At 40.2% G+C, this 25,174-nt stretch overlaps 2 protein-coding genes and 1 non-coding gene across 4 annotated transcripts; 1 reads left to right on the forward strand and 2 right to left on the reverse strand.

Annotated features, from left to right (window-relative positions):
• Window positions 1-6: 6 nt before the first annotated feature.
• rnd1b (Rho family GTPase 1b) lies at window positions 7-7,906 on the reverse strand. Its single transcript, XM_008318157.3, has 5 exons — window positions 7,587-7,906; window positions 6,989-7,076; window positions 740-849; window positions 506-640; window positions 7-338 (listed from the first exon to the last, which is right to left on the reverse strand). The coding sequence occupies exons 1-5, from the start codon at window positions 7,704-7,706 to the stop codon at window positions 93-95; spliced, it is 699 nt and encodes a 232-aa protein (XP_008316379.1). The 5' UTR covers window positions 7,707-7,906; the 3' UTR covers window positions 7-92.
• Window positions 6,541-6,612, forward strand: trnaq-cug (transfer RNA glutamine (anticodon CUG)). The gene has a single exon. It is a non-coding gene; the product is annotated as a tRNA-Gln (tRNA).
• A 5,045-nt stretch (window positions 7,907-12,951) lies between the features above and the next one.
• Window positions 12,952-22,729, reverse strand: LOC103384591 (voltage-dependent L-type calcium channel subunit beta-4-like). 2 transcript variants are annotated; one of them, XM_025059678.1, is made up of 14 exons: window positions 22,021-22,729; window positions 19,655-19,774; window positions 19,419-19,541; window positions 19,009-19,130; window positions 18,835-18,887; window positions 18,349-18,368; window positions 18,160-18,240; window positions 16,772-16,830; window positions 16,463-16,563; window positions 16,197-16,348; window positions 15,643-15,738; window positions 15,356-15,526; window positions 15,120-15,166; window positions 12,952-15,041 (listed from the first exon to the last, which is right to left on the reverse strand). In XM_025059678.1, exons 1-13 carry the CDS (start codon window positions 22,057-22,059, stop codon window positions 15,137-15,139), a joined length of 1,167 nt encoding a protein of 388 aa, XP_024915446.1. In that variant the 5' UTR covers window positions 22,060-22,729; the 3' UTR covers window positions 12,952-15,041; window positions 15,120-15,136. The 2 variants fall into 2 exon arrangements, with proteins under 2 accessions (XP_024915446.1, XP_008316378.1); XM_008318156.3 differs by having other exon boundaries at window positions 12,952-15,044.
• Between the last annotated feature and the right edge of the window lie 2,445 nt (window positions 22,730-25,174).

A 25,174-nucleotide genomic window follows, 5' to 3' on the forward strand; every position in this document is an offset into this window, starting at 1 on the left:
TAAAACCATCATGCCCACCCCCCCTTCCCCGAGACCAAAGAGGCAGGGGGTCAGGGGTCATTCGTGAGGACAGCAACCCACGAGGTCTTCACTCACATTACCGAGCAGCTCTTGGCCTTCTCCTTCTTGAAGGTGGAGGAGAGCAAATCTGACTTGCTGGGCAGGTGGAGAAGTCTTTTGGAGAGGCGGCGGGTGGGGCTAGACTTGGGGAGCGGCTGCAGCTTGTTGATGCAGGCCATCGCTGCGGTGCGGAACACGCTGTGGATGCTTTTCTCTGAGGTGAATGCGGAGCACTCCAGGTAAGCCTCTGCACCCAGCTGCTTGGCCATAGCAGAGCCCTGTCGTACGTGGAGAGATGGAGATGAGTTTGACATTTGGTAGGTTTTCAAAAACTAAACTGTGCGATAATTCTCTGACAAAACTTGGGTTTTCAAAAACTAAACTGTGCGATAACTCTCCAAAAAAAATTTTAAATTCCATGCACGCGTTTAACAAAGTCTCTCACCTGCTCGTAGGTGATGGGAGTGTGTTTCTGATTGGACAGCTCCATCAGTGTGCAGACATCTGTGCGTAGGTCAATCTTACAGCCAATAAGCAGGATACGCGTGCTTGGACAGAAGTCCAGGATTTCAGTTTTCCACTGAACAAAAGGACAGGCATTATTAAATGGATTCCTTATTTTGTTGAGTTGTAAATTACCTGCAAAACGATGAAAGAGAAAAGCACTTTGAGGGATTACCTTCTTTAGACTGCTGTCCACAGTGTCTGGACGACTGATGTCGAAACACAGCAAAACGGCGTCGGAGTCGCTGTAGCACAGAGGCCTCACGTTATCATAGTATGGAGAACCTGAGAAAACAGAGAGAGGGAAAAACATAATTAAGAAAAGAAGCCGAGAACATACCCTGACTTCACTGATGTCAAGTTACATTAATGTTCTGTAAAACTGAGGTGTGGTTTAATGTCCTTTAACCATAGAACCATTTAAAAAATACCATTTTAAACCTTGTTTTAGTTTTTCATTGCAAGAAGAAATAAAATGCATCTTTATGTAACTAAAACGACAATAAATGATACATGCCCAGTCACCTCAGGCACTGTTCAGGCTGATTGTGTTCTGTAATAAGTGTGTGACTCTCTGAATTAAGCTACTACATAATCCAATTTTCAGGTGTCACTATAATTTCTCTGACCACCAGCTTCGGTGCAAGGAATAAATTGCGTGCAACCGAGGTGGAGGATAGAATCCAGCTGCAGGGATTATGTGGAAATCATCACTTCTCCAGATGAGCCTCACTTTTGCCGTCCTTGAAACTGCTGCTTTCCCTGCTCCGATGTTCCCCACTGGCATTTCAGAGGGACAGAAGATGACAATCGAACACTAAATCCTCATTGATCTTCTCTTGTGCTAGATTACACAAGTGAAATACCAGGGCTAGGGGCAGGCAGACGCTCCCACTCATGCCTGGAATCTTTAAGTAAGCCACCCACCCACTAACCTAGCTACCTCCCCCCCAAAAAAATCCTCTGCTCTGCACTGATACCACCGGTCCCTCTGTTACCACAGCAACAGCCTTGAAATCCAGCATCTACATCAGCCATTCCTCCCACCTCTCCGTAAAGACTCGCTTTAACTGCCAATCAATCATTTTACACCGCAAACTTCCCACCCACCCACTGTTGGGGACATTCCTTTGCTCCGCAACAAAGCAGGAGAGCACAGAGACACACTTTTAACATAAAGCCACACATTCACACATGCCAGCAGCACATCTAAAGACTCCGTCTCTTTTGGCAGCATCCAGAGGTGATCCCAATCAGTGATGAGATGAAACAGACAAAGGCACGGCTCAGTGGGATTAGTATGTTTACTCTGAGCTCTGTGTGAATCCCAGGAGGGATTTATTGTTCCTCATTTAGCTTCTAATAACAAAATCAGTCAATGTAATCACTCGCTACATATTACACAACCGTCCTAATTAAGTTACAGCACCGGAAATGGAGAATCAAGAAAACATATGAAAAAGAAAACACGCACACGACATGGATGTCTACGTAGAGACGAGTTTCATGAATACTTAATGATTTTCCACATTATCAAAGGGTAAAACTGAATTTGCCAGCTTCCAGGTGCTGTGAGTGGAATAATGACAAGCTGTGATGGCATTCCTCCGAGCTCCAGGTCCTGAAGACAGCAAATATCGCTGCAGATGAACAATGGGGCAGGCATGAACTGAATGTATGTTTCTGTGTCTGTGGAATACATTAGCACTGCAACAAAACCACATCCTGAATGAAGTACACGCCGTTGTCCCCTACATCATTTCCAAAGAGAAGCCACACACATCCACGAAGCAACTTGCATTTGAAGATTGGAAATTGACACCGATTTTCACGTGAACCACAGCACCGCTGGGATGATTTATCTGTCTGTGCGACCACATGGGAGAATTACAAAAAGGGCATTTTAAATTATTTCCAATCGCTAATGGAAAGGAGAGTGAACCTAGGTGTGATTCTGCATTAAACGGCTACTGATCTAAATGCAGCAATCGATAGGGGGATGCACAGAAGCTCCACAGGGTGGGGGGTCTTTGAGCCACCACAATTAAAGCTGACAAATTAGTTTAGAGGTATTACACTGTCAAGAGGGAAGGGAGACGGGGGAGACATTTAGGGTGTTTCCTCCACTAAAATTGATTTTTATCAAATGTCTTGAACAAAGGATGCACAGACCAGTGAGTGTATTCACACATTCTTGGAAGGTCACTGTAGGATCCATGTCTGAAACATGTAGTAACAAAATTAAAAAACAACTGACAGAAAAGAAGTGTTTCCTGCCATGATGCATCACAAAGAACCTCCTGTGCCATTAATTCCGACCCCCTGCAGACCAGTATCACTGGGTACTGGTCCCTGTCACAGACACCCCTGTATTTGCAACAACAAGAGGAGGCTTTGGATAAATAGATCAATGCTTGTAAAGCATCTAACCAGGGCCAAAATGTTTCCTCCCCTCTATCGTCTCATCAACAGCTACAACAGATGTGGAGTTTGTGAGGCATGAAACATGGAGAGTGCAGCTCTCTTAATGGGGAAAGAATGGTAATGAAGGAAACACATCATCAAATTCCATGTGGCTGAGCTTGACTCCATCCGTCTAATGGTGCAGTGCTCGTAGTCAAGAGTTGAGGTGGAAATTAGGAACATGAAGGTGGGGGAGGGGCAGCATCTGTCTGACTGACTGTCTGTGCATGTGAATTTCTTTGGTAAGTCAACCGCCTGACGTGGGCTGTTTCCATCATTAGAACACTTCTGACAGTGAGAATACAGCGGTCAGACCGATACATGATCCAGAGGCTGGATTACTCACAGAATTAGGGGATGAAAGTGGCCCTGCCCCTCCACCCACGCTCAGACAGCTGGGAGATGTGATGCTGCTGCTGCTGCTGGTACAGCTAATAACTATGGACTTTATGAACTGACCAAAACAACCCACCCCACAGAACTGCTCTGTTTGGTTAACCTGCCAGAGCATGTTAGATTCAGTGCTAAATCCACTAAAATAGATGACGACAATTCTTTGTTTCAGATCACACATCATCTGAACTGCAAACACTCTTAAATTCATGACCTTATACTGTCACAGATACAAACAAACTAACAAACATAAAGAAACACGGCCTTCAGCTTTTAAAACATTACCGTTTAAAAGGTAATATGGAAATTTGGTACGAAAAAAAGCAAAGTTCCTCTGGTACGAACCAGAGGACAAAGGAACCACAGCCTCTGTCAAAGAATCTCCATTAGTATGACTCGCTACATGACAGAAAAGAAAATGCTAATAACAGAATTATTGACTTGGTGACCAACTTTTGGGTGACTACCCATGATTTGAGAAACATGGCCTCATGCACACTTGAACCTAAAACATTACTATAATGAAAGCTGAGAGGCTATTAGAAATGACTGATACTGAGCCATTAGCAAAATTATTGGCTATTAACGATGTCACTCTTTTACAATTACATAGATTGCTTCATCGGCTTGAATGGCTATTGGGTTACCTCCAAATAATGTTAATTTAGTTGGATGTCATGCAAGATATGATCAAAGATACAGTATTGTCTGAAGCCTAGACACCATATCTGGAAAATCATTTTTACCAAATAAATGACTCACTGGCAGCGTAATGAGATCCACTATTCATGAGTTACAGTCGATGGACAGTGTTGGCCTTCCTTCGCTTTTTTTATCCTCTTCTCCCTGCATGTCCGATCAGGCCCGGCTGATTAAAAACAGCCGATTGATTTTGGACTCTAAATCCATGGAGGACTTGGTAGAAGGAGCAACCTGCCATGTGATGAGGTCAGTCTAATCAATGAAGGCGAGTCAGGATAATGAGGAGACCCTCTGACTGTGGCGCGGCTGCTGCAACACAGCGCTACACAATTAGAGCAAATTACAGTAGGAAGGAGGAACAGTGCAGTGTGACCCACAGATTGCCCTGAGCCTGTCGTCCATCATCAGGAGACTGACAGATAGGAAAAGGGTCTGATAACACATCACCCCTCAGCCATAAAGAAGAGAGGATATGTTTCAGAAAACGTGCTCAAATTTGCCTCTGCTATGACGTGGTTTTTGGTCTTTCATCTCCCTGTTAAACATATAGATTTTTTGCTAAATGACTGATTCAAAAAGTTCACCTCTGTAAACAACATCCACATTTTATGGCATATAGAGCATATCTTTTGGTCTTCCACGAGCTAAATAATGTTAAATTATACAAGCAGTTACTTTAAAGTAACAAAAGGAAATAAAATAGATATGAATAAATAAAAAGGAATAAGACAAAATGCAACAAAAGCTTAAAAAAAGATAGGAAAAGCAAAACATTCCAAAAAAAACTAAAGTGAAAACACAGCAAAAATAAATAAAGTTAGACAAACTAAGACAAAAAAGAGCCAAAAAATGGGTGAGCCTAAAATATAAAGATATGCCTTGTTATCGCAAAAATGTCACTTTTCTCCCCTGACATTGGTATAAATAAGCAGCGATAGAGAAAAGAGTCAGAGACTGGTAGGCCACTGATCCACGGTCTTAATCCACTGCATCATGCTGTTTGAGTGGATAACCTGCTGCAGCATATGGAGCACAATGCAGGTCACCAGTTTGTGAGCAGCCTCCTGTCTGTCAGCTCCAAAATCCTGTGCTAAACCTACTCAGTGGGAAGACTGACAACAACACCAAACAGTGGAGTGCCCATGGGTGCCATGCCCACTCCTGGAGACCAAACCGAGGATCAACTGTCCAAGATTAAACAGGTGGATTTGGTCTGGAGACAACAACACTCACTAGTTGCCGCACGTAAAAAGGTAACGTTTGAGGACACAGTACAAACAATGGAGTATTAAAACGCTTCAATGGCACAAGGATAATTTGTTGAATATGCATAATACAGTGTATGCAAATATGCATAACACACAAACACACAGCAGTCTGCTCAACTGTGGTAGCCTATAAAAAACCTGTGTGCACACAGAGGGACGTGAGCCCACGCTGCAGTGCACATGAAGAGGCTCAAACAGGTGCTGCACACTCATATGCACATTATTCAGGTCAACACAGTGAACAACAGATCCTGGGGGAGACACACACTGACACATTGACCCTGTTTTTCACTCTGTGCGTAAATGAACATATGATGTTCAAAGTCAGCAATAACAAGTGAGGTGGAATAATCCTAGTCTCTCTGCCAGCAGAACATGTCAGACAAAGGAAGGCACTTGTAGATCAACTTAGCATCCTGACACACCGAGAGACTGCTCGGGGTTATAGGGTGATATATTTAATCAGTGCATAGTAGGACATCCTGGACAAAAGCTTATCTGCTTAAGCAGTGTAGTAAATATAGGTAGTAGTTAGTCAGGGTGCACAATAACCAGAGGGCAAAATAATTATGCATAGTAATATTTCATCAATCAGTATTAAGCCTGCATTTGTTAATCTGAACTGTAGATTAGGGTTANATATTCTCTGTCATAATAATACTTTTAGTTGTAATAGCCAACCTTTGCAGTTAGTCTTAAATTAAACGTCTTATATTTTATTTTACCTAACTTTACACTAATTTTGGCATTTAGCTATTATTAGCACACCCTTAACTTATTACCATTGCTAAATGCTGAGATATTTTTGTCTACTAACTATTGAGTTTTTGTCACATTAAGGTCATCTTCTTGTGTTAACGTTGAGCTAATTTTAACATACTGTTGACTAATTTTCAGCTACTATTTGGCTACATTTTTTACCCATATTTGTGACTAATACTTAGAGCTCATTAGCTGTAATATAATGACTTTTAGCTGAGTAACGAGCACCATTTAATCTAACTCTAATCCCTTTCATTAGACTTTTTCTCAAACATGTATGTCTTGAACGATCCTCGATACTCGTAAAACAAAGAGAAAGATCGAGGAAGCTCACAGTAATGCCACGTTTTCAGCTTTACGTTGCTGTACACTTCACCGCAAACCTATAGGTTCCATGGTGTAATGGTTAGCACTCTGGACTCTGAATCCAGCGATCCGAGTTCAAATCTCGGTGGAACCTTCGTTATGCCCCCTATTACTTCAGGGGAAAGGTTCCAGTGTTACACGTACGGTTTATCACAACGGTCATTCAGCGTTAGCTTTTGCAGATTACAAATATTGTTAATAAATCTCTCCCACCATTTTAAATGTTTTTTTTTTTTTACCACGAATCCAACGTGTTGTAACGAATAGTAACTATAGTGAAAGTTGAGGCAGGAGATTTGATTTTTTTTTTAGTCACCAATGCGCACAGATGGGAGCTCTCTGAGTCTGGGCGCCGTTTTGCTCATAACACCTCACCACCTTTTAATAAACAACGTTAAAGACCCCCTGCTGCAGACTGTTACGTGACATTGAGCTTATGCACAGGAGCGGCTGTTGTTGTTGTGTTTTACCTGAAGTGTCCCACAGACTGAGCTCCACTCGCTGCTCCTCCAGCTCCAGACAGGCTGTGTAGTTCTCAAACACCGTGGGCACGTACGTCTGCGTGGAGTCAAATTAACAACACGGTGTCATTAGTGGGGAGGTGTCAGTCTGTCACTCACTCAGTCACTCAGTCTGTCTGTCTGTCAGCCACGACTTAATGAAATGCATCCGGATAATTAGTGCAACACGTTTAACGCCTCGGTGAGAAACCAGTCTAATAAGAGGACACATCAAAGATCTGCTGCAGTTTTACATCAGTCTCCTAAATCACCGCAGCTGCAGGAGAATAAGAGAAACATCAACCTCCTGCAGTGATACATTAAAAAAGGACATAATGTACATTTTTTTTACATCGTTACACACTGTGCCATGAAAAGGCTTATGTAATCTAGTTCCCAGTCAGAGAATAAAAAAGACAGAACATGCGCATGCACTTGTCACTGCAGAATGCGATCTCTCCCTGATATCTTTAATCGATATATGGGGAATAAACATCCCAAATGAAATAACAGATGAAAAGTTATCATGTATTAAACAACATTTTCTGTCAGATATTAGTGCGCATACCTCTGGATAACAGTCCTTAGCCAGGACTTGCAACATTGCCGTTTTCCCGCATTGAACGTCTCCAACAAGAACCAGTTTACATCTGACCACCAGTGGCTGTGTGTTTCTTCTTTCCTTCATTTTGCCGAAATCTGTCCAGAATGTACAAGTATTTTTTTTCTTTACTTTTTTTTTGTATCAAGCAAGCAGCGAAAGAATTGTTCCCTGCTCGATCCGGTGAATCCCGCAGTTGATCTGATTGAATTTGCCACTGCAGCTCTTTATACGAGCCAGCGGCAGCCAATGAGAGCTCAGCATCCCACACCCCCCTCGCATCATCCAAACATCCCAACTTCCCTCACTGCAGCCACTGAGGCTGATGATGGTGAAGCAGCACGGGCACGCAGTCATATTTCTTTTTTAAATTTTATTTAGAAGTATTTATTTGTACTGTGAGAAGATCCTTAGTTGGTGCAACATCGATCATGTTGATACCAGCTGAACCAAAACTGTTTTCATGTCACTTATGAGAGTTTTATATGGCTCACACGCACGTTTTATTTTTTGTGTGTTAGAAAACGTCGTTACAAACCCACATTTACAGTACAATAAATAGATATATAAATATATAAATAGATTAGATAGATTGACTATCACAGTCAAGAGTGACACAGGCAAAACTCATAGTAATAAAAAACAGGAATAGTATAGTAGTATATATGTGTGTATGTATATTATATATATATAAATTATACATAGATATATATGCATTCCAATAGGCCACGTGGTTATTATTATTTTGTTATATACTGGTCGTTGTTTTGTTTTTGTTGTTAATACTTTGTCTTTTGCCATAAAGTCATAAAGAACTTGGCACAAAGTTTAACAGGAAGTGATGTGTATTTCTCACAGCAGTGTGTCAGTGTTTTCTCAGTCCAGACTCTTTTGTAGTTTGCCTTCCACTGTAGATACTGACTTTTGCTGCTTCAGTACAGTCAATTCACTGCTCAGTTTTATGGTTTTATTTATTGGATTGTAATGAATGCTGAGGAACCCAAAACAGACGGTAGCAGCAAATAAAATATATTTTGTGGACTTGGAGTCTGCACAGCTTTTTTTTTTTTTTTGACCAAGAACAGGAAGAGGCAGTCTTCACCTCTGATGATTTGACGTGTACGTGTTTAGCAGTATTTCTTTATATTTTAGTGCCTGTATGAGACACAGTCAGACATCAGTCAGTCACTGCAGACCTCCGCTGTGTCACCTTTGTATACTGTCACTTCCTCTGCTGCAAATTGATTGATGGGATTGATTTGAGGCTCTGGATCAATGGCACACCACTGGCTGAGTGCTGTATAAGGCTGACAGACCAATCCACTGAGGACTAATTAGTTTACTTTAATCTGCACTACAATCACAGTCAAGTCACTTTAACCCAAACAACATTTCTTGAATGTGAATTTTATTCCCCATCTTCAGCAACTTCTCTGAAATCCTTAAATCAGCAAACTGAGTGATAGCTTTAGAAGGAGACACATTAGCACTGAGCTAAATGGTGTTTACTGTGCTGTGTTTGATTTATTTTATGGCAAAATTGAACCGCACTGGTGTCAGTTATTTCATCAGACATGTATCATCATTCTCTGTCAAAGAATGTTACATTTAGTTTGGAAGCAAATAAATAGTCAACTGACCAATGACCAGTACAAATATCACTTTGTTGACCTGCTCTGGTGTAAGGTATAGTGCAGGCCCCACTGATAGGTGACAAAGCCATCGACTGCTCACAGGGTCAAGTCAAAGGTCTCACCTCTCACTACTGCTGCTCAAACCTCTGGAGACACACAGGCACTGACTTTCACACCCTGAAGGTTATTATTGTATGGGAGAGACATGCCATTGTCTTAGCAAAGGAGCAAAAAAAGTAAAGATTCAATTAAGTGTCATCTCCTGTGTCTGCCAGACTAATTTACTTAATGTTGCCACCCTGAGCTTTTATAACAGCGCTGAAACAAAACTGTTTGCCTTCTGTTAAGCCACACATTTCCTATACATTTTGATCTTATATACAGGACGGGAATATGTCTGAACAATGTAAACTTTAGCTTCCTAAAAAAAAGCCACTCTCTCCACAGCCTGGTTTTATCAAGAAAATTAATTGGCTTTGTAACATTTTGTGTCGTGTTTGTGTATCAGTTATGTCAGTCAGAGACTGAACACTGCAGATCTACAAATTATATTATTCTACCTAAGGTTAAATCCTATGCATTTGTTTGACTTATTAATGGTGGGACAGAGGGAAGACTGCTGACTTTAAATCATCCTTGTTCATTGGTGTGATGTGTTTTTACTTCAGGCCCCAGTAAAACAGTGTTATTTATGGTATTTTATGGTAACATTTTTTATTGCACCCCTCCATAACATTTTATAGTGTTGCTGTATCGCATCTATTTAATCGTTTGTATATGTAAATAAGCTGTTTTACCCAACATTAAAGAAGAAAAAAAAAACAACCAACTTCCCTTGAGGAATCTCTCAGAACCTGAGCTCTGGGAACAGATACTGAACCACTGGCCACAGAGTCAGAGTGTTTGTGATGGGACAGAGAGACAGGTGGCTGTGAATAATCATCAAGCATAATGAGGTGACACCTTCCAATATGGCTGTTAGAATTAGGGGAGGAAGAGAAGGAAGCTCCAGACAGCAGCCGCAGGAAAACAGTCTAAGCTGTGTCATTAACTCGTCAGCAGACTCCGCTGAGGTTTTTAGCACATGAAATTAAATTCACGTGATATTTAACACTGACACCTAAATAAATTATACATTTTTGCTTGTGCGTGCTGGAAATACATCAGACCGCCAGTCAGTGCAATGAGGCATTAATGACACGTGGTAAATGACACTCAGAGCAGAAGGAGGCGATAACTTTGGTTTCTGCAGGGAAAACATTACAGAGTCATTTTCAGCCAGAGACACGTGGCTGCAGTGGAAACAGATTTGAACAGATTGTAGCAGCGCTCATGTGTGAACACATTAAATTCAGCATCATGGCTCTTGTGGGTCTGCAGTTCTCAACCAGGAAGGTTTTACATTCCTTAATATTATGGGCTATAATTTAGGTGAAGCCCAAGAAATGCATTCCTGAAACTTGTCGCTGAGATTTATTTGCAATCTAAAATTTTAGTTTCATTTTCAGTTCAGCTAGTATTTATTTTTAATTCGGCATGTGTAGTTTTATTGAATTCGAATGTGTTCTTTATTATTTGAATCATCTAAATTTCTCTTTCATTTATTGCAGTCCAAACCCCTTAAACCTCTAGGACACTTTCTTTCTAAATCTATAAAGAATAACAAAGTTAATAACGTGAATAAAAAAATTAACTTAATTGAACCAGAAAATGTTTTTTACTCTGAAAAAATGACTGAGGTTTACACAACTCTTCTTAACTCCTGACCCCTGGTGGCAGCATGATGAGCTTCAGCAGAAAACAAAACACCAGACACAGGCTCTGTACTTAAATGTTGCTCTTTTTTAATTCACCTCTTTTTTCTCTCTACCATTGAACCCTGTACACATCACAAGCATCGTCATCATCATCATCATCATCATCATCATTGAAATACAGTTGGACAGTGTTTATCTTGTGGACTCGTCAGAAACCGTGGCATGTCTCGACACCATCATTTTAGCAGACAGCTTGATCAGTATTGGAGGTGGTACAGCAAAAACATTTAAGTGCATTTATTGCATCATAAAGCAGATATATATCTATACATACATATATGTATATATGTATATATATATATACATATACATATATATATACAGTACATATACATATACATATACATATACATGTGATAGTAGTGCAATTATACTCCATCACCACTGAGGATAGGATATCTTGATAGTCTCATCTAGTGTCTTCATAATGCTAGACTTTGTATTGCATACGGAATTTAGGCAAGTAAAATGCAATAGTACAGGATAACTATAGAAAATTGTGCTTTAGAATAAATCACTTTTTGTAGAAATTTCCTGCAATAAAAGTTAAGCAAAGAGGAGGAGCGGATAATAGCTTTTATATTTTATTTTGTGTGTATCTGTAACTGTGCTCTCGAGTAACGTAGCTCTGACCTGATCCTTCAGAAATTAATGTAGATGTTGGTGAAAGTCATTTTTAACATGATCCTAAATAATATTACAGAGCATAGAACATATAAAGGCATGCTTTCTGAGGCGCTAGGTATAGATTTCTGTGCCGTGACCAAAATCTGCATACGTCCGCTCAGCATGTGCTGCTTCTGTGCAATTTGATATAATATTAATAATATCAATAATAATAATAGAAATAATTACTGCATATTACATATACACTGTGTACAGTAAAGCTGTGCTAATGTATACATGTGAGAAGTTATGTTGCTTGTTTTATTTTTTTGTCTGTTTGTTTGTTTGTTTTTCTTCTTCTGATGATGGCTCGTGTGAGGATGGTTCCAAAAAGCCCTTTGTATGAATGGGGAATAAAATATGTCATGCACATACTTTTGAATATTTACATATGTGGTATGTTAGCCAAGTTACATAGTTCTACATGATGAGAAGCAGATGCGTTGATGTAAGAATGACAGTGGCTACTGAATTGCATTCATATACTGTAGATACAAATAAAGGTAACAAAACTATAGAATGTGTGAATAAAGCATTTCTGAGTGCTGTGTTGTAGTTGAAAACTGTACATTTTCTTCCTTCATGTACCTATAATGCATATTTAATGAGTATCCTGCAGTTTGTTGTCAGTGAACGGGAAAAATGAAATGTCTCTCCATGTATATACAGTATAACCCTGGTGTGAGCTGTTTACTAGAGTTTTAAGGAGGTAAACCTTCATTCACGATGTGATGATGAACCCAGGACTTAAATGTGTTATGGAGCTGGATGCAGCAGCTAGTTAAAAAGAAGTAGAGGACTGAAAAGGCTGTGATGATACTGTAGTAACCCCACATGAATTTAATCAACGGAAACCTTCTCAGTGCATTTATGTCCTCTATTTATGTTCCTCTAAATGAAATAATAAGTTAAAAAAACAATATAATGGTTGGTTGATATGTTGACCACTAGCAGCAACAGATCTCCAAAAACATTAATTGATGTCATTAATAACATTTCTACAAGAGAACTTCCATTGTCACATATTAGCCCGACTGATTCAGCAGCTATCCAAATATCTATATAAGTTAGCAGTTGAAAGGTGACGTCTCAGTTCTTGGAAGTACAATAGTGAAAGTAATAAAGCATAACTGGGCTAGCTTTGTTAGCATTTTCTGAGCTCAAACAGAGTTTGTTTTTTTAAAATAACATATCCACAAAGCAATAGCCGTCTCAGTTCTTGGAAGTACAATAGTGAAAGTAATAAAGCATAACTGGGCTAGCTTTGTTAGCATTTTCTGAGCTCAAACAGAGTTTGTTTTTTTAAAATAACATATCCACAAAGCAATAGCAGGAGCTTCATTTTTTCTTTTTTTGGTGTAACTATAAATTTCATATTTACCAGATATATCATAACAGTGAAGCTTAATATATTATTGTTCCCACAGGCTAACATGTTGACAGCTAGCATGATAACTGCTGTTTGGCCATTGACAACAGGCTGAAATTGGGCTTATTTTAACTGTCATATGTAACTGACTTGAATGTCTCTATATAAAATAAATCAATATGTCTTCTACGTGTACACTGAGAAAAGGACAGTCATTGAGTATAATGATACCTTTAAGCTACAGCTCATCTTACAAGTGCTTGATGATGTAAAGTAGTAGTAGAGTGTCAGTACAGGAATGTTAGTGCTGTATTTTTTTTAAGAGTGATTGTGTGTATTATTTGTTTCTCTCCTTAATGATCTTACCTAAAAAGATCCTAAGAAACATTCATACATTCACCGAGTGACAGAAGGCTCACAATAACACATACTGAATATGTAATAAATGGGTGTTCAATTTTCTCGATAAATCATTTTAAAAGGTGCTATTTGCTTGAATTTTCACCAGATGTCAGTTGCAACCTGATTAAAATAATACATGCAAATAATAATAATAATAAAAAAGTAGAGTAAAGTACAGGAGACTAGGGATGTCCAATATATGCCGATCCAGCGACGTTAGACTCCAGCTTTTCAGTCAGCCAGTGTTGTGTGTGTTTTCTACTACAATTCAGTGTCTTGTTACCCATATAGGTAGTTTATTTAAGTATGACAACAATGTCAACAGTTGGGAGGTATTTTAACATCGGGGACGAAAACCAGACGCATGCCTTACCCAGGTGACACTTTCACCCATTCTTCTATGCAACACTAGGGGCAGACTTCTGAAGGCTTTGTAATTACTGATAGATTTCAGCTGGTGTCTTGACGTGGCCTTGAGCACATTCATCCCCTGTGTTTTCTTAATTTTCTGTGTTATTTCACATTATTACTCATTTCACTTTGTTCACGGACATCTTTGTTGTATATGGTTGTTTTTGACATCTGGTAAAAATAAACACCTTTAAAAACTTTGTAAATTGTACTTAGAAAAACTGACATGTACTTGATATTATTTTACCTGCTGCTCTGTTACTGGCTAGAAAAAGGTCAGTTGATTACATTACTGTAAATATTAACCTGTTGGCTTTCACTGTAAAAGAATACAAGGAGTAAAAAATAGATAAAATAAAATAAAAAATAAACTGCTGATGGAATAATGATTGGAAGAGTACTCTCAGTGATTTTAGTAAAAGTAATTTGGAATGACAGCTCACAGTACTCTGTAGACTTGGAAGATATACAGTATAGACTTTCCTCTGTTTTACTCTGTGCTCTCTGAAGTCAGAGTGTCACCCTGAAAACCTGGAATTGGTCTGTTGACCTGTCTTGTGTTCAACTAACAGCTAGTCTGTGCTACAATAATGTAAGGAGACCTGATTCAGCTGATCTGCATTTAGGAAACCTGTACACACATGGGCCGGCTCAGCCTCGTCAGGTGGATGGATGACGGTGTTTACGGTGTTATGAGGGAATTAAGAACAAGGTTCAAATTTCAGAGTATGAAGGGAATGTGATGTGCAGTGTCTGCACTTTTGTACTGGTTTGTGTTACCAGCGAACGTGCAGCTGTAGAAAGCGGCCCTGAGTTGTTGCACGGCAGTGGGAGCAGGGAGCTGTGGTCGAGGGGGCAGCAGTGAGGTGGTGCTGGTCGGATCTTCCTCCTCCGTCCTCTTGCTCCTCTTCTTCTTCGTGTTTCTCCTCCTCGAGATAACCAACCTTCCTTTTTTTCTCTGTCGTCACACTTTGCTCTTTCTCTCTTCTTTGCTCTGGGCGTGGTTAGAGAAGGTGGTGGCTGACTTTGGAGAGATGAGGGCGGCTACTGCTGCCCCCTGGTGGCGCCCTGGTCCCGGTGCTCAATGATTTCCCAGCCTTAACCCAACTAACAGCATAAGCTGCTGCTGTAGAGGAAAAAATAGGAATAATTATTAGGACAAAAAACACCAAAACAAAATAAAGAAATAAATATTTCTTACCTTGTTAGGGCGAGTGATCATTCTATCAACTCTTGAGTTTCAGAAAACTAAGGACAGAAAAGATTCAGTCAAACACTATCTATCTATCTTAATACACCCACTGCTAACACAACCTCTACTATTACATATTCTCATGCAAGTACCACTGCCTTAAATAGAAGCCACCCTGCTACTACTTCAACATCACACCTTTTAATATTACGACTTAAACAGCTTGACTTTTTGTCAAAACTGACCTGTTGGCTGGAGTTAGCTGAGGGAGGAGTAATCACACTTTGGTCCAGTACAGGGTTGACAGGGGCAGAACAGGGAAGGTGCGTCGCCCTCCAGTAAATTTCCAGATACTCTGCCAAGTGTTCGCATGCGTCGTCCAGCTGGTTTTCATCCAGGATGACGTCGAACATCTCCTGACGAGTATAAAACAATAATGTTAGAGAAGTCCAAGTCAGACCGTGTTACTAACTATATTAAAACAGATGATCGTATGAACTCCTGAAGCCTGAGTTTCACTGATATGACATACAGGTGGGCACTGAGCGAGTTTGTCCCCGGCCATCATCTGAACGTTGAGGTGTTTGCTTTGTGACTTCCCTCGTGATTTGATCAGCCTCTGGAGAACCTGTGAGGAGAGAAGACTTAGGAGAGTTAGAGATTCAGAGGTTGCTCAGGAGGAAGATAATTATGACATCATTATATATATTATGAAAATGGTATTAAAGATATACCTGCCCTTAAAGGCAGTTTATATAATATAATATAAACAGAGATGTCCAAAAACAGAAATTAGAGTCTTCGATGATACAGATGGTGGACACAATTTATCTAGAGAATATTTAGACAATCACTTCAAACCATAAAATAATTAATCATATATAAGTTCAATTTAAAAAAAAAAAAAATAATTAATCATATATAAGTTCAATTAAAAAAATATATAATATATAATATCAAATTAGTAATATTTGTCCTTCTTGATGTTATGCTATGGAACTATTGTTTATCATAAAGCACAGCACTGTATGTATTTATTGGTAAATAAGGTTTTTAAATGATGAAATGAAGTAATTGTTTTCCTACCTTTGGTGAAGATACTTTCACATATACAATAATGGGAGCCAGAGATGTCTTTAGGAGCTGTGCTGGATGGTTGATGGTGTCCGCGTCGAGGACGACCAGCTGAAGAGACTTGGCCAGTTCGAAAATCCTCTCGATCTCACTCTGAACCTCGGCTGTGAAGACAGAAATATGGCAAGAGCAGCACACCTAAAGTTAGCACAGCTGTTAAAAGAGAGGGAAGTATTCTTAGCAGGTATTGATCCTAATTTAGCTTTCAGAACATTTACCCAGACTGGAGCGTGTGTTGGATCTCTCCATGATGGCCTTCTTGTTCAGCACTGATCTTTTTGCCAGCGACAGATCAGCAGTCACCCGTGTGATGGAGATCCTAAAGAAAAAGTGTCTGATCACATCACTTTTCCGTTTCAAAGGATACAATCGTGTACTGTCTTTCAGCTAAAAATAAATCATCGCCATCATCATGTGTCCTATCGACCATGAAAATGTGATGTGAGGCAGAATCCCACGAGTGTCTCTGGAACTCAGCCTGTGTTACTGTGCACTAAGCTGCAGCTGTGCATGCAGCTTTTACCCACCTGCCGTCAAATCTGTGCTTCAGGAAGTCAAACAAGGCTTTCTGCATCATGTCAGTTACCTGGGACAAAGACAGCAAGGAGGGGAAAAAAAACAACTTTTAGCAATGAATACTTTATTTTTAAAGCCCAAATACAAAATGTAAAAATGTTTCTGTTATTGACTATAGATTGCAGTTACAGTTTTAACTGTTTTGGCTGTCAAATACATTACTCTATGTGCATTCAATTGGTTATAGATTAAAGAACAGATTCTCCTATGATGAGAAATGAATGATTTTATACATGTGGAGATTCATAGGAAGGCAGAGAAGCGATAAAAGGGATGAAAACAGACATATTTTGTGTTTAAAGGTGTGTCTGTTTATACACTGAAGATGAAATGAAGTCTATTTTCAAACCACCATGAAAAATGGATGGTCTCTCTGAATACGAGATGAAGCTCTCAGTAGTGTTGCCCCTTTGCAAAGTAAAGAGAGTACCAGGAAGGTGGGAAGAAAAGTGTTGCTGGGAAAAAAAGTCTGGGGTTGAGCTCAAAAACAATAGAACACTGAAACTTAAAAAAAATGTAAGGAAGCCAGAGGAGGAGGAAACTGGAGAACAGAGGAAGAAACAGTGAACAACACCGGAGCAAAGCATGAATATTTCACGTCCTCTCTGTTTTTCTCACACACACACATTCATCTACACACACATCAAATACATAGACAACATTGGCAAGAAGTGATATTTTGGTACACTGGTCTCATTTGAGCCTCTGGAGTTGATTTTGAGTTAACAAACCTAAACCCTGCTCCACACAAAAAACATCTCAAACTGTCCTTCTCTTGCTAGACCGTACCCGCAATAGCTTTGTGCCCCCTTTAGAGGGTGTTGCCCCCTATTTTGGAACCACCTTCCTTACAGCTCATCGTAGGAGAAGAACAAAAGCAGCAGCTCCATTAATGGATGCCATTTGAGATTCTCATCACTCAGAGTGGATCATCTGTAAGACCCCTGCTCTGTGTGCTATTATTTCATCAGGACATGACTGTGGTGTTTGGTATCACTGTTAATGGGATAATGGAGGCCAGAGTTAGATCAATGGCCATAACAGAAATCCAATACAGAATAAACTGAGATAAACAAAGTTATTCATAGAAATTAAAAATTAACTTCAACCAAAGACATGGTAACACTGTATGAAACTGTTCAACAGAATACATGGATCACAGCTGCTCTCTTGTCATTTAGTCATAGCCACTCAAATATGGTATGATGGGAACTGTCAACTGTATGCCAATATTATTTTTTTTTCAATGTACAAACCCAATATTTTACAACCTCCTGGTAATACCACTAATTTCAAACAGTACTACGTTACTAAGTTAAGTTAGTAAAGAAAGCCTCACCTCGTATCCTTTCAGTGAAGGTCCCACCAGCACCACTGGTCTCATAGATGGAACCACGTCATAAGGAGGAACATGTTCAGTCTACAGGGGCCACAAATGGAAAACATTCAACATTTGAAGGAGTGAATTAAAAACCGAATGTAGTTTAAAAGAATATACGGCCAATAGTAACTAGTGTGACAAACGTACCTGCTTCTGCTTCTGTTTGGCTTTTAGGATCAACAGAATAAAGGTTTTATAAGAAAATGAAAAACTACCAAATTTACAGTATCTGGGATCAAGTATATTTAAAAATATTAAATCCATTCCCGCAGTCATTACTACTAGACGTTCACTTATTGATGTGATGTAACACTTTTGGAATATTTTGCACTTCTTAATCAGCGTAGTATGTATTGTGTTTTTGAAGCAGGGTGAAAACATGATGTTTCTGTTTATCTCTTAACAATGTTGTACTGTTTACATTTAAATCCAGGTCAGTGAAAAAACTAAATATTAATTGATTGTATTGAAAAGACAGAAAGAAAGTGTTTGGTCAATTTATGACCGTTAATTTATCTAGATTAATCACGATTATTCGTGATTAAATGCCGTAGTTTAAACTTATACATATGTGAGTCCAACCCTGTGAGATGATTGGTCACAGAGGCAGAACAGACTGAGAGTCTCATTTACCTGCAGATGGTGGAGTGGACCTCCAGCCTCCTGATGAAGCGTTCCCTCCTTTCCTGTGGAGCCACATAATGCAAAACTTTATTTAGCTGTGATGCCCTCGGGAATCAATTTAAAAAGTAAATTACAAAGAAAGAGAGAGCGAACAAGGTATTTTTAAACTGCGTGACCTCTGACCTTGCTGCCGCTTTCTGCTCTTGTTTTATCCTCATGGCTTCCAGTTTGACCGGGCTGGGGATGAAAGTGATATCTGCCCCTTCCTTCACCAGTCGACCGATCCACCAGTCATTGTTGTATTTCTGCGTGACGGTGAAACACACACACACACTTCCTAACTGAGCAGTGACACTAACATGACTTGGGTGAACCTTTACATTAGACACACCTCAAAGAAGAATTAATTAGTTATTCTACTCCGGTAACATAAGGCATGATTTAATTATCAACCTCAGTACAAGTGATTAAAATTGTAAACAAGTGTCAGCTCCAGTAAATAAATGATGCAGTGAAAGCTGTGCTGACACAGTATAGTTTGTTGGTTTGTTAGTTTTCATGCATGTGGTAGGTCGGGTGCATCAATAATTCACCTCTTTAATGTGCAGAAAGTCTTTGTTTTCAAAGTTGATAGCAGCACCTTGGACCGGACAATCTTCATCTAGAGCTCCACAATAACTCACATTGGTCTTCACTGCAAATGCTACCGGTTTGGACTGTTAAAATGCAAAGAAATGAAACCCTGTGAGTCACACACGCTGCAGGATGTCCTCAGAACCCAGAGATTAATGCCAGAGCGTGCTTTACCGTGTGACTTTTCGGCTCTCACCTTGGCTCTCTCCAGCTGCAGCTGAGCCTGGCGCTCGGCTTCACGCCGAGACGCCTCCTGGTCCTCCTCCAGGGACAGGTCGGAATCAGAGGGTCGACTAGTGTAGGAATCGGCTGAACCCTGGTAGGAGGAGGAGAAGATGGGTTACTGTAGGTCACCACAGAAAGTGTCTCTGTGATCTTTACTTTTCTACATCCCTGTCTGCAGGCTCTTTAATAACAAGCGCTCCCGCAGGAACATATGTTAATAAAACAGCACCAACAACAAACAGTGTTTGCACAGAAATCACTTTCTATGTAGTCCTCATCATGTACTGCCTGGTGTAGAATACCAAGTATATTATGATACTTAAGTACTACATAAATACACATAGAATGTTTGGATTCTCACATATGTGATTTTCCGCTGTGGCAACTGCAAAAGGAAAAGGTAGTAGAGAAGTGAAAGTTCTGCGTTAGAGTTCCATATTTTCTTTCACTGCCTCTGGCATGGCTGGTCCTTTCTCTTGTTTTTAACAGGCAGCTGTTGCTTTGCATTGATTGCTTTCAGTTTTGTCCCACATCTTGTAACCAGCACTTCCCCTTGGCTTTCTTTGAGCCAGAGTAGTGTTGTTGTGTGTTTGTCATTAAACCAACCACAGATGTTGGCTGACACAAGTCAAGCAAAACTGAATGTAACTGTGAGACAAATGTCTTTGCTAAATTATCAATGATGTGGTTAATAAATGTTGTAGGCGATGCAGAAAATCATAAAGTTCATTATCAGTTCAAGTCAGAACTGGGGTATATTGTTGTACTCAGATATCTAATACTACAGCAATGACACACACAGTGTTACTGCACAAAAGTCATAATAATAGGCACTAACAGATTGTGCAATAAAGAAGCACTTAACAAAAGCCACATTTTACAAAGACATTTAACAAATCGTAGTGTTTCTATTTTTTCCATCCCATAAAATATCAGTAAAGGAAAAAGTAATACATTCACATCTATAAAATTATTTCCTCCATAAACTTAAACCAAAACCAAAAATATTGCTGTAATGTTTACTGAACAAGAGTAATTTAATGAGGCCTTAGTCTGAGGCCAAGCCTATTAAAGTAGCTGTCCACATACTGAAGCTAAAGCTAACGCTAAAGGAAAAGCTAAAGCTGAACACCACAAACAGTAAAGGCAAAAAAAGGTTTCTCTTGCTGAACAACATTCTTTAAATTAGTCATAAAATACTTGAAATAGTTTTGACCAAAAACTATAAAGCATTACGGTAAGTTAGAGCAAACATTATCAATTAGAACTAGCTACAAAAACACTATTTTGATATTAGCCGAGAAAGTTATTTTAGCTGAAATGATAGCAAAAAGTTAGCACCTACTGTAGTATGCTTAAAATTGTCAAGAATTAACTTAAAGCTACTTAACAAATAACCTGAGACATACAATGGTGTTTTTACCATTAAAAGGGAATATTAAATAAATTATTTTATATATGGGACAAAAATAATATCCTCTACTCACAACCTGGTGTCACCATGACTTCCACGTCAGTCCTCACAGCTTATTCTCTGTGCTCCTTCCATTTGTTACTTTTCAAAACCATGCTGCTTACCACACAACAGTGGGATCAATAGTGGGAGCACTCATGCAAGTGTCACCATGATGTGCCTGCAATTTTTGCACTTACTTGACTATGTAAAAATAAACAACAGAACGACAAGAGACTCACTGAATATGAGGAAGAAAACCCTCAGACTGCAAGTCCTATTAGAGAGTGAAACATGAGATTATGACTCTGCAGCAGTGGTGGCTTTTGACCAGCAGAGGGACACAGGCACACCGCAAACATCCTGCTTTTATAATAACAACGAGTGACACTTTCCTTTTGGTCTGTTCACACTAAACATTCATTTTTAAGCTGTAATGCGTAGAAAAGTGATGTGGTGTCATTGAAATGGTTAGAATACTACAGTGACATCTAAGTGTTTTTTCTTTTTTTCTTTTTTTGAGGTTGTAGCACAAGGACTCATTTAATTTCATTTACAGACAAAGTAGCATTGTACTATGCATATTGGTTGAAATGCTATTTAAAGGCAGTGGCCACTGTATAAATACACAAAAATAAAACCATACAGTCCACAATAACAGAAGCTCAACAGATGTTCCTCGAGTTCAAAGCACAGCAGCCAGGAACAGAGTAAAGATAGGTGCACACTGTAGTACTGCATGTGCAGAGCTGATACGAAGGAGGAACCAGAAGGAGAGGAGGTGATGGAGGGAGGATGGAGACAGAGAGAAGAATCCTCAGATATAATGGTGGATTCATTCTGCATGCAGTGGCGAGAATAAAACAGGAGCATCAACAGCGTACCTTGTTACAGATGAGTCCTGTAGCGCTGGAGTCAGACATGGTTGTGCTGCCAGCACTCCCCCCACCCCCCCATTGCACATAGAAAAGGCAGGAATCCTCCTCCCGTCAGCCTGTGGTTAGGAGGGAGAGGCACCCTCAGGCTTAAGTGCTCCACGGCTGACGTTTCTGCGCTGCTGATGCTGCGCTGCTGCTGCTGCTGCTTCAACAGCCATTTCCTATACAAAATTGATGCTCTGACTGCAGCAGCAGCAGCACTGTGTACACACCCGCACACTGGTACAGTCCAGATGGGTTTCTTTAGCTCCACACAAGACCTCATGGAGCTTTCATCCTCTCCTCTCCTCTCCTCTTCCCTTCTCTCCCCTCCTCACTACTTCACTACTATTTTGTCCTTTCTTGTCCTCTAAACTTCTCTCCTTTCCGCTTCTTCGCTCCCCTCTCCTTTCCTGTTCTCACCTATCACCTTTCCTTTCTCCTCTCCTCTAAACTTCTCTCCTCTCCTCTTCTTTCCTTTTTCTCCTGTCCTATCTTTTCCTCTCCTCTTGTTTCTGGTCTCCCCTCTTGTCTCCCCTAACTCAGTTCTTATGTAACCGACTTGTTCAGCATCATGACGAAACCTGGCCATTAAAATGAAAGGAAAACCCCATGTTCTGCTGACCAAACCCTAAACATCCATATGATTCAGATGTACAGAATGTAAGAATCTGGAGAAGCTGGTAAAACCCAGAACAGAGAAGACTGAGAACCAGACCCTGAATCTGGAACCAGGTGACAATTTCAAGACAGAGATTCACAGACGGCAGATGTTGTGAAGAGGAGAACATGAATGAACTGATGAGGAGTATTATTGGAGGGCAGGGCTGTGCCCGCCTGCCTGTCTGCCCTGCACCATCCTTCTGACAGTAAGATGATGCACAAGCCTACAGAAAAGAAATGCAGTGGTGAGTCAGCAGGCAGAATCCCATCAGATGTCCTAATAGGCTGAAAAAAAAAAAGAAAGATCTGGAGACAGCTTGGCAAAGCCCTGGCTGCTGTCCTACTCTCCGTCAGGGGGCCTCAGGCACCCAGGACCCTACTTTGGTCACTATTATACTGGTAACACACCCTCTCTGTCGTACCCTCATTCAACTGTGGCTGATTAAGAATTAAGTGCACTGCAGCAGGCTGGGCTTTTAGCAAAAAATGTCTCAGGGCTATATTTCTGCCTGGCTTTTTAAAATGAAAGGGAAGAAGGAGGCCTAGGCCCGCGCACACACACACACACACACACATGTATATGCACTAATGTACCGTAGCTAGAACGCCTCCTTCCATCAGATGCCTCTGGAGCAGAAAAGATAGGAAAATTGTTTTCATCATTAGCGAATAAAACAGCCTTTAAGTAACACGGGGTCAAAACAGAGGAAAGGGAAAAAAACCACAGAGGTAAATAACAAAAAACCAAGCAGCTGCTCATAGTAATGAAAAGAATAGAAGTTAAATAATTGACAGGTGATTTTGGTACATTTTTGTCTCTCCTGGTCATGAATTTTGTACAAAACGGACAAAGACTAAGTTGCAGGAGAAGGAAAAGAGTGAGGAGAAAGACTGTCAGAAAAATGGAAAAAGAAAGAGGAGCAGGAAATTATTTTTGTTTTTTCTAGTGTGCTGCATGTGGACAATCTAAATTTAGCTCTCTTCTCCCCTTTCTTCTACTCCCCTCTCCTTCGCTCTCCCCTCTTCTCTACTCCTTCCCTCCCCACGTCCTCCCCTCTTCTTCTCTCCTCCTTTCACTCATCTGGTTGACAGTGGGAAGAGGATCATGAAGGATGGTTTAAATTCATATTCCTTTATGAGTTTTGATGAATTTCCCTCCTGAAGGTGCCATGCAAATCTGAGTCTGGCTGAGCCTCACTCACTGCTGCAACACAGCCATTCAAATATCAACTGAATATAAAGACTTTACAACAACAACAACAACAAGGATTTATCCCTTAGTATGCACTCTGCAGCAACAGTGGCTTTATTACTTTATTCAAGCTCTGGTAATAATGGATGCAGTGTATATTGGATTAGATAATCAGATATTATGAGATGTTCAGGAGTCTGTTCAGGGATGGGGATTGGCTCAGATTGGAATGTGGATCATTCCTCAGCCTCACACTCAACACCAAAGACCCATTAAAGATCAGCAAAATAAAGTCACTACACATGGGCAGGGCGGCTGGAGCCAACCCCAGCCATCATCATCACCTTGGACCAGTCCATCACACCTACAACCACATACATATGGAGACAAACACCATTCACCCTCATGTTTATACTTATGGTCAAAGTAGACCGTCAAATTCACCTTAGTTACGAGCAGGGATCGAATGGTGAGGCAGGGTCTCTAACCGCTCCTCCCCTCTATGTAGCCCAGTGATTCTTTTATTCTCTATGCTATTCAGAAATACAAACAAACATATGTGGCATGTGCACATTATCACAGACCAGTATCTTATAAAATATGTCCACCATCTGAGCTTAGCAAAACATGCTAGTCCTGCAAGTCCTGATATTTGAAAAGGTGAAATTTCTCATCAGCTCGTGTTGTTTAAGCAGTCGAATTAATGGACTTCTCCCCTTAAACAGGTTTTAAGGGGTTAATTGGTTCATAATGACACAGTTTTTGATAATAGTAGGGTTGGGTATAGAAATACACAGAGCTGGTGTTGAACCTGTGACGTGATGACAAAGTCCCTACACAGAGCTGGGCCACTGAGGTCCTCGATCATTTTATACAACCATGTTTTATTACATTCTCTCTACAATAGAACAAATGATGTCACCAAGTACGTTAGTCCTTCATCTGCTGCAGTTACGTCATCATCAATACCATGGTTCCAGACAGAAACCTATATCTGTAATAGGAGGTAGCATAACAAGCAATGGTGGATCATCTGGAGAGAAGGTCTCCTGACAGTGCAACCAGATCAGGGCAGGGGAGATCAATAGCAGAGCCATCCAGAATTATACAGCGCTCTGTCGTCAGCAGCTCCAGCCTCCTTCTGCTTCTTACCTCCGTTTCTTTTTTTCCGAGTGTAATGAGCCTTTAGCAGATCCTGGAGTCTATAAATAAGCACTTCCGAGTCATTGCAAGACACGCAACACAACTGCCTTCTCATAGTTACAG

The sequence above is a fragment of the Cynoglossus semilaevis genome, chromosome 10, assembly GCF_000523025.1.
Source record: "Cynoglossus semilaevis isolate Cse_v1.0 chromosome 10, Cse_v1.0, whole genome shotgun sequence".
Lineage (NCBI taxonomy): Eukaryota > Metazoa > Chordata > Actinopteri > Pleuronectiformes > Cynoglossidae > Cynoglossus > Cynoglossus semilaevis.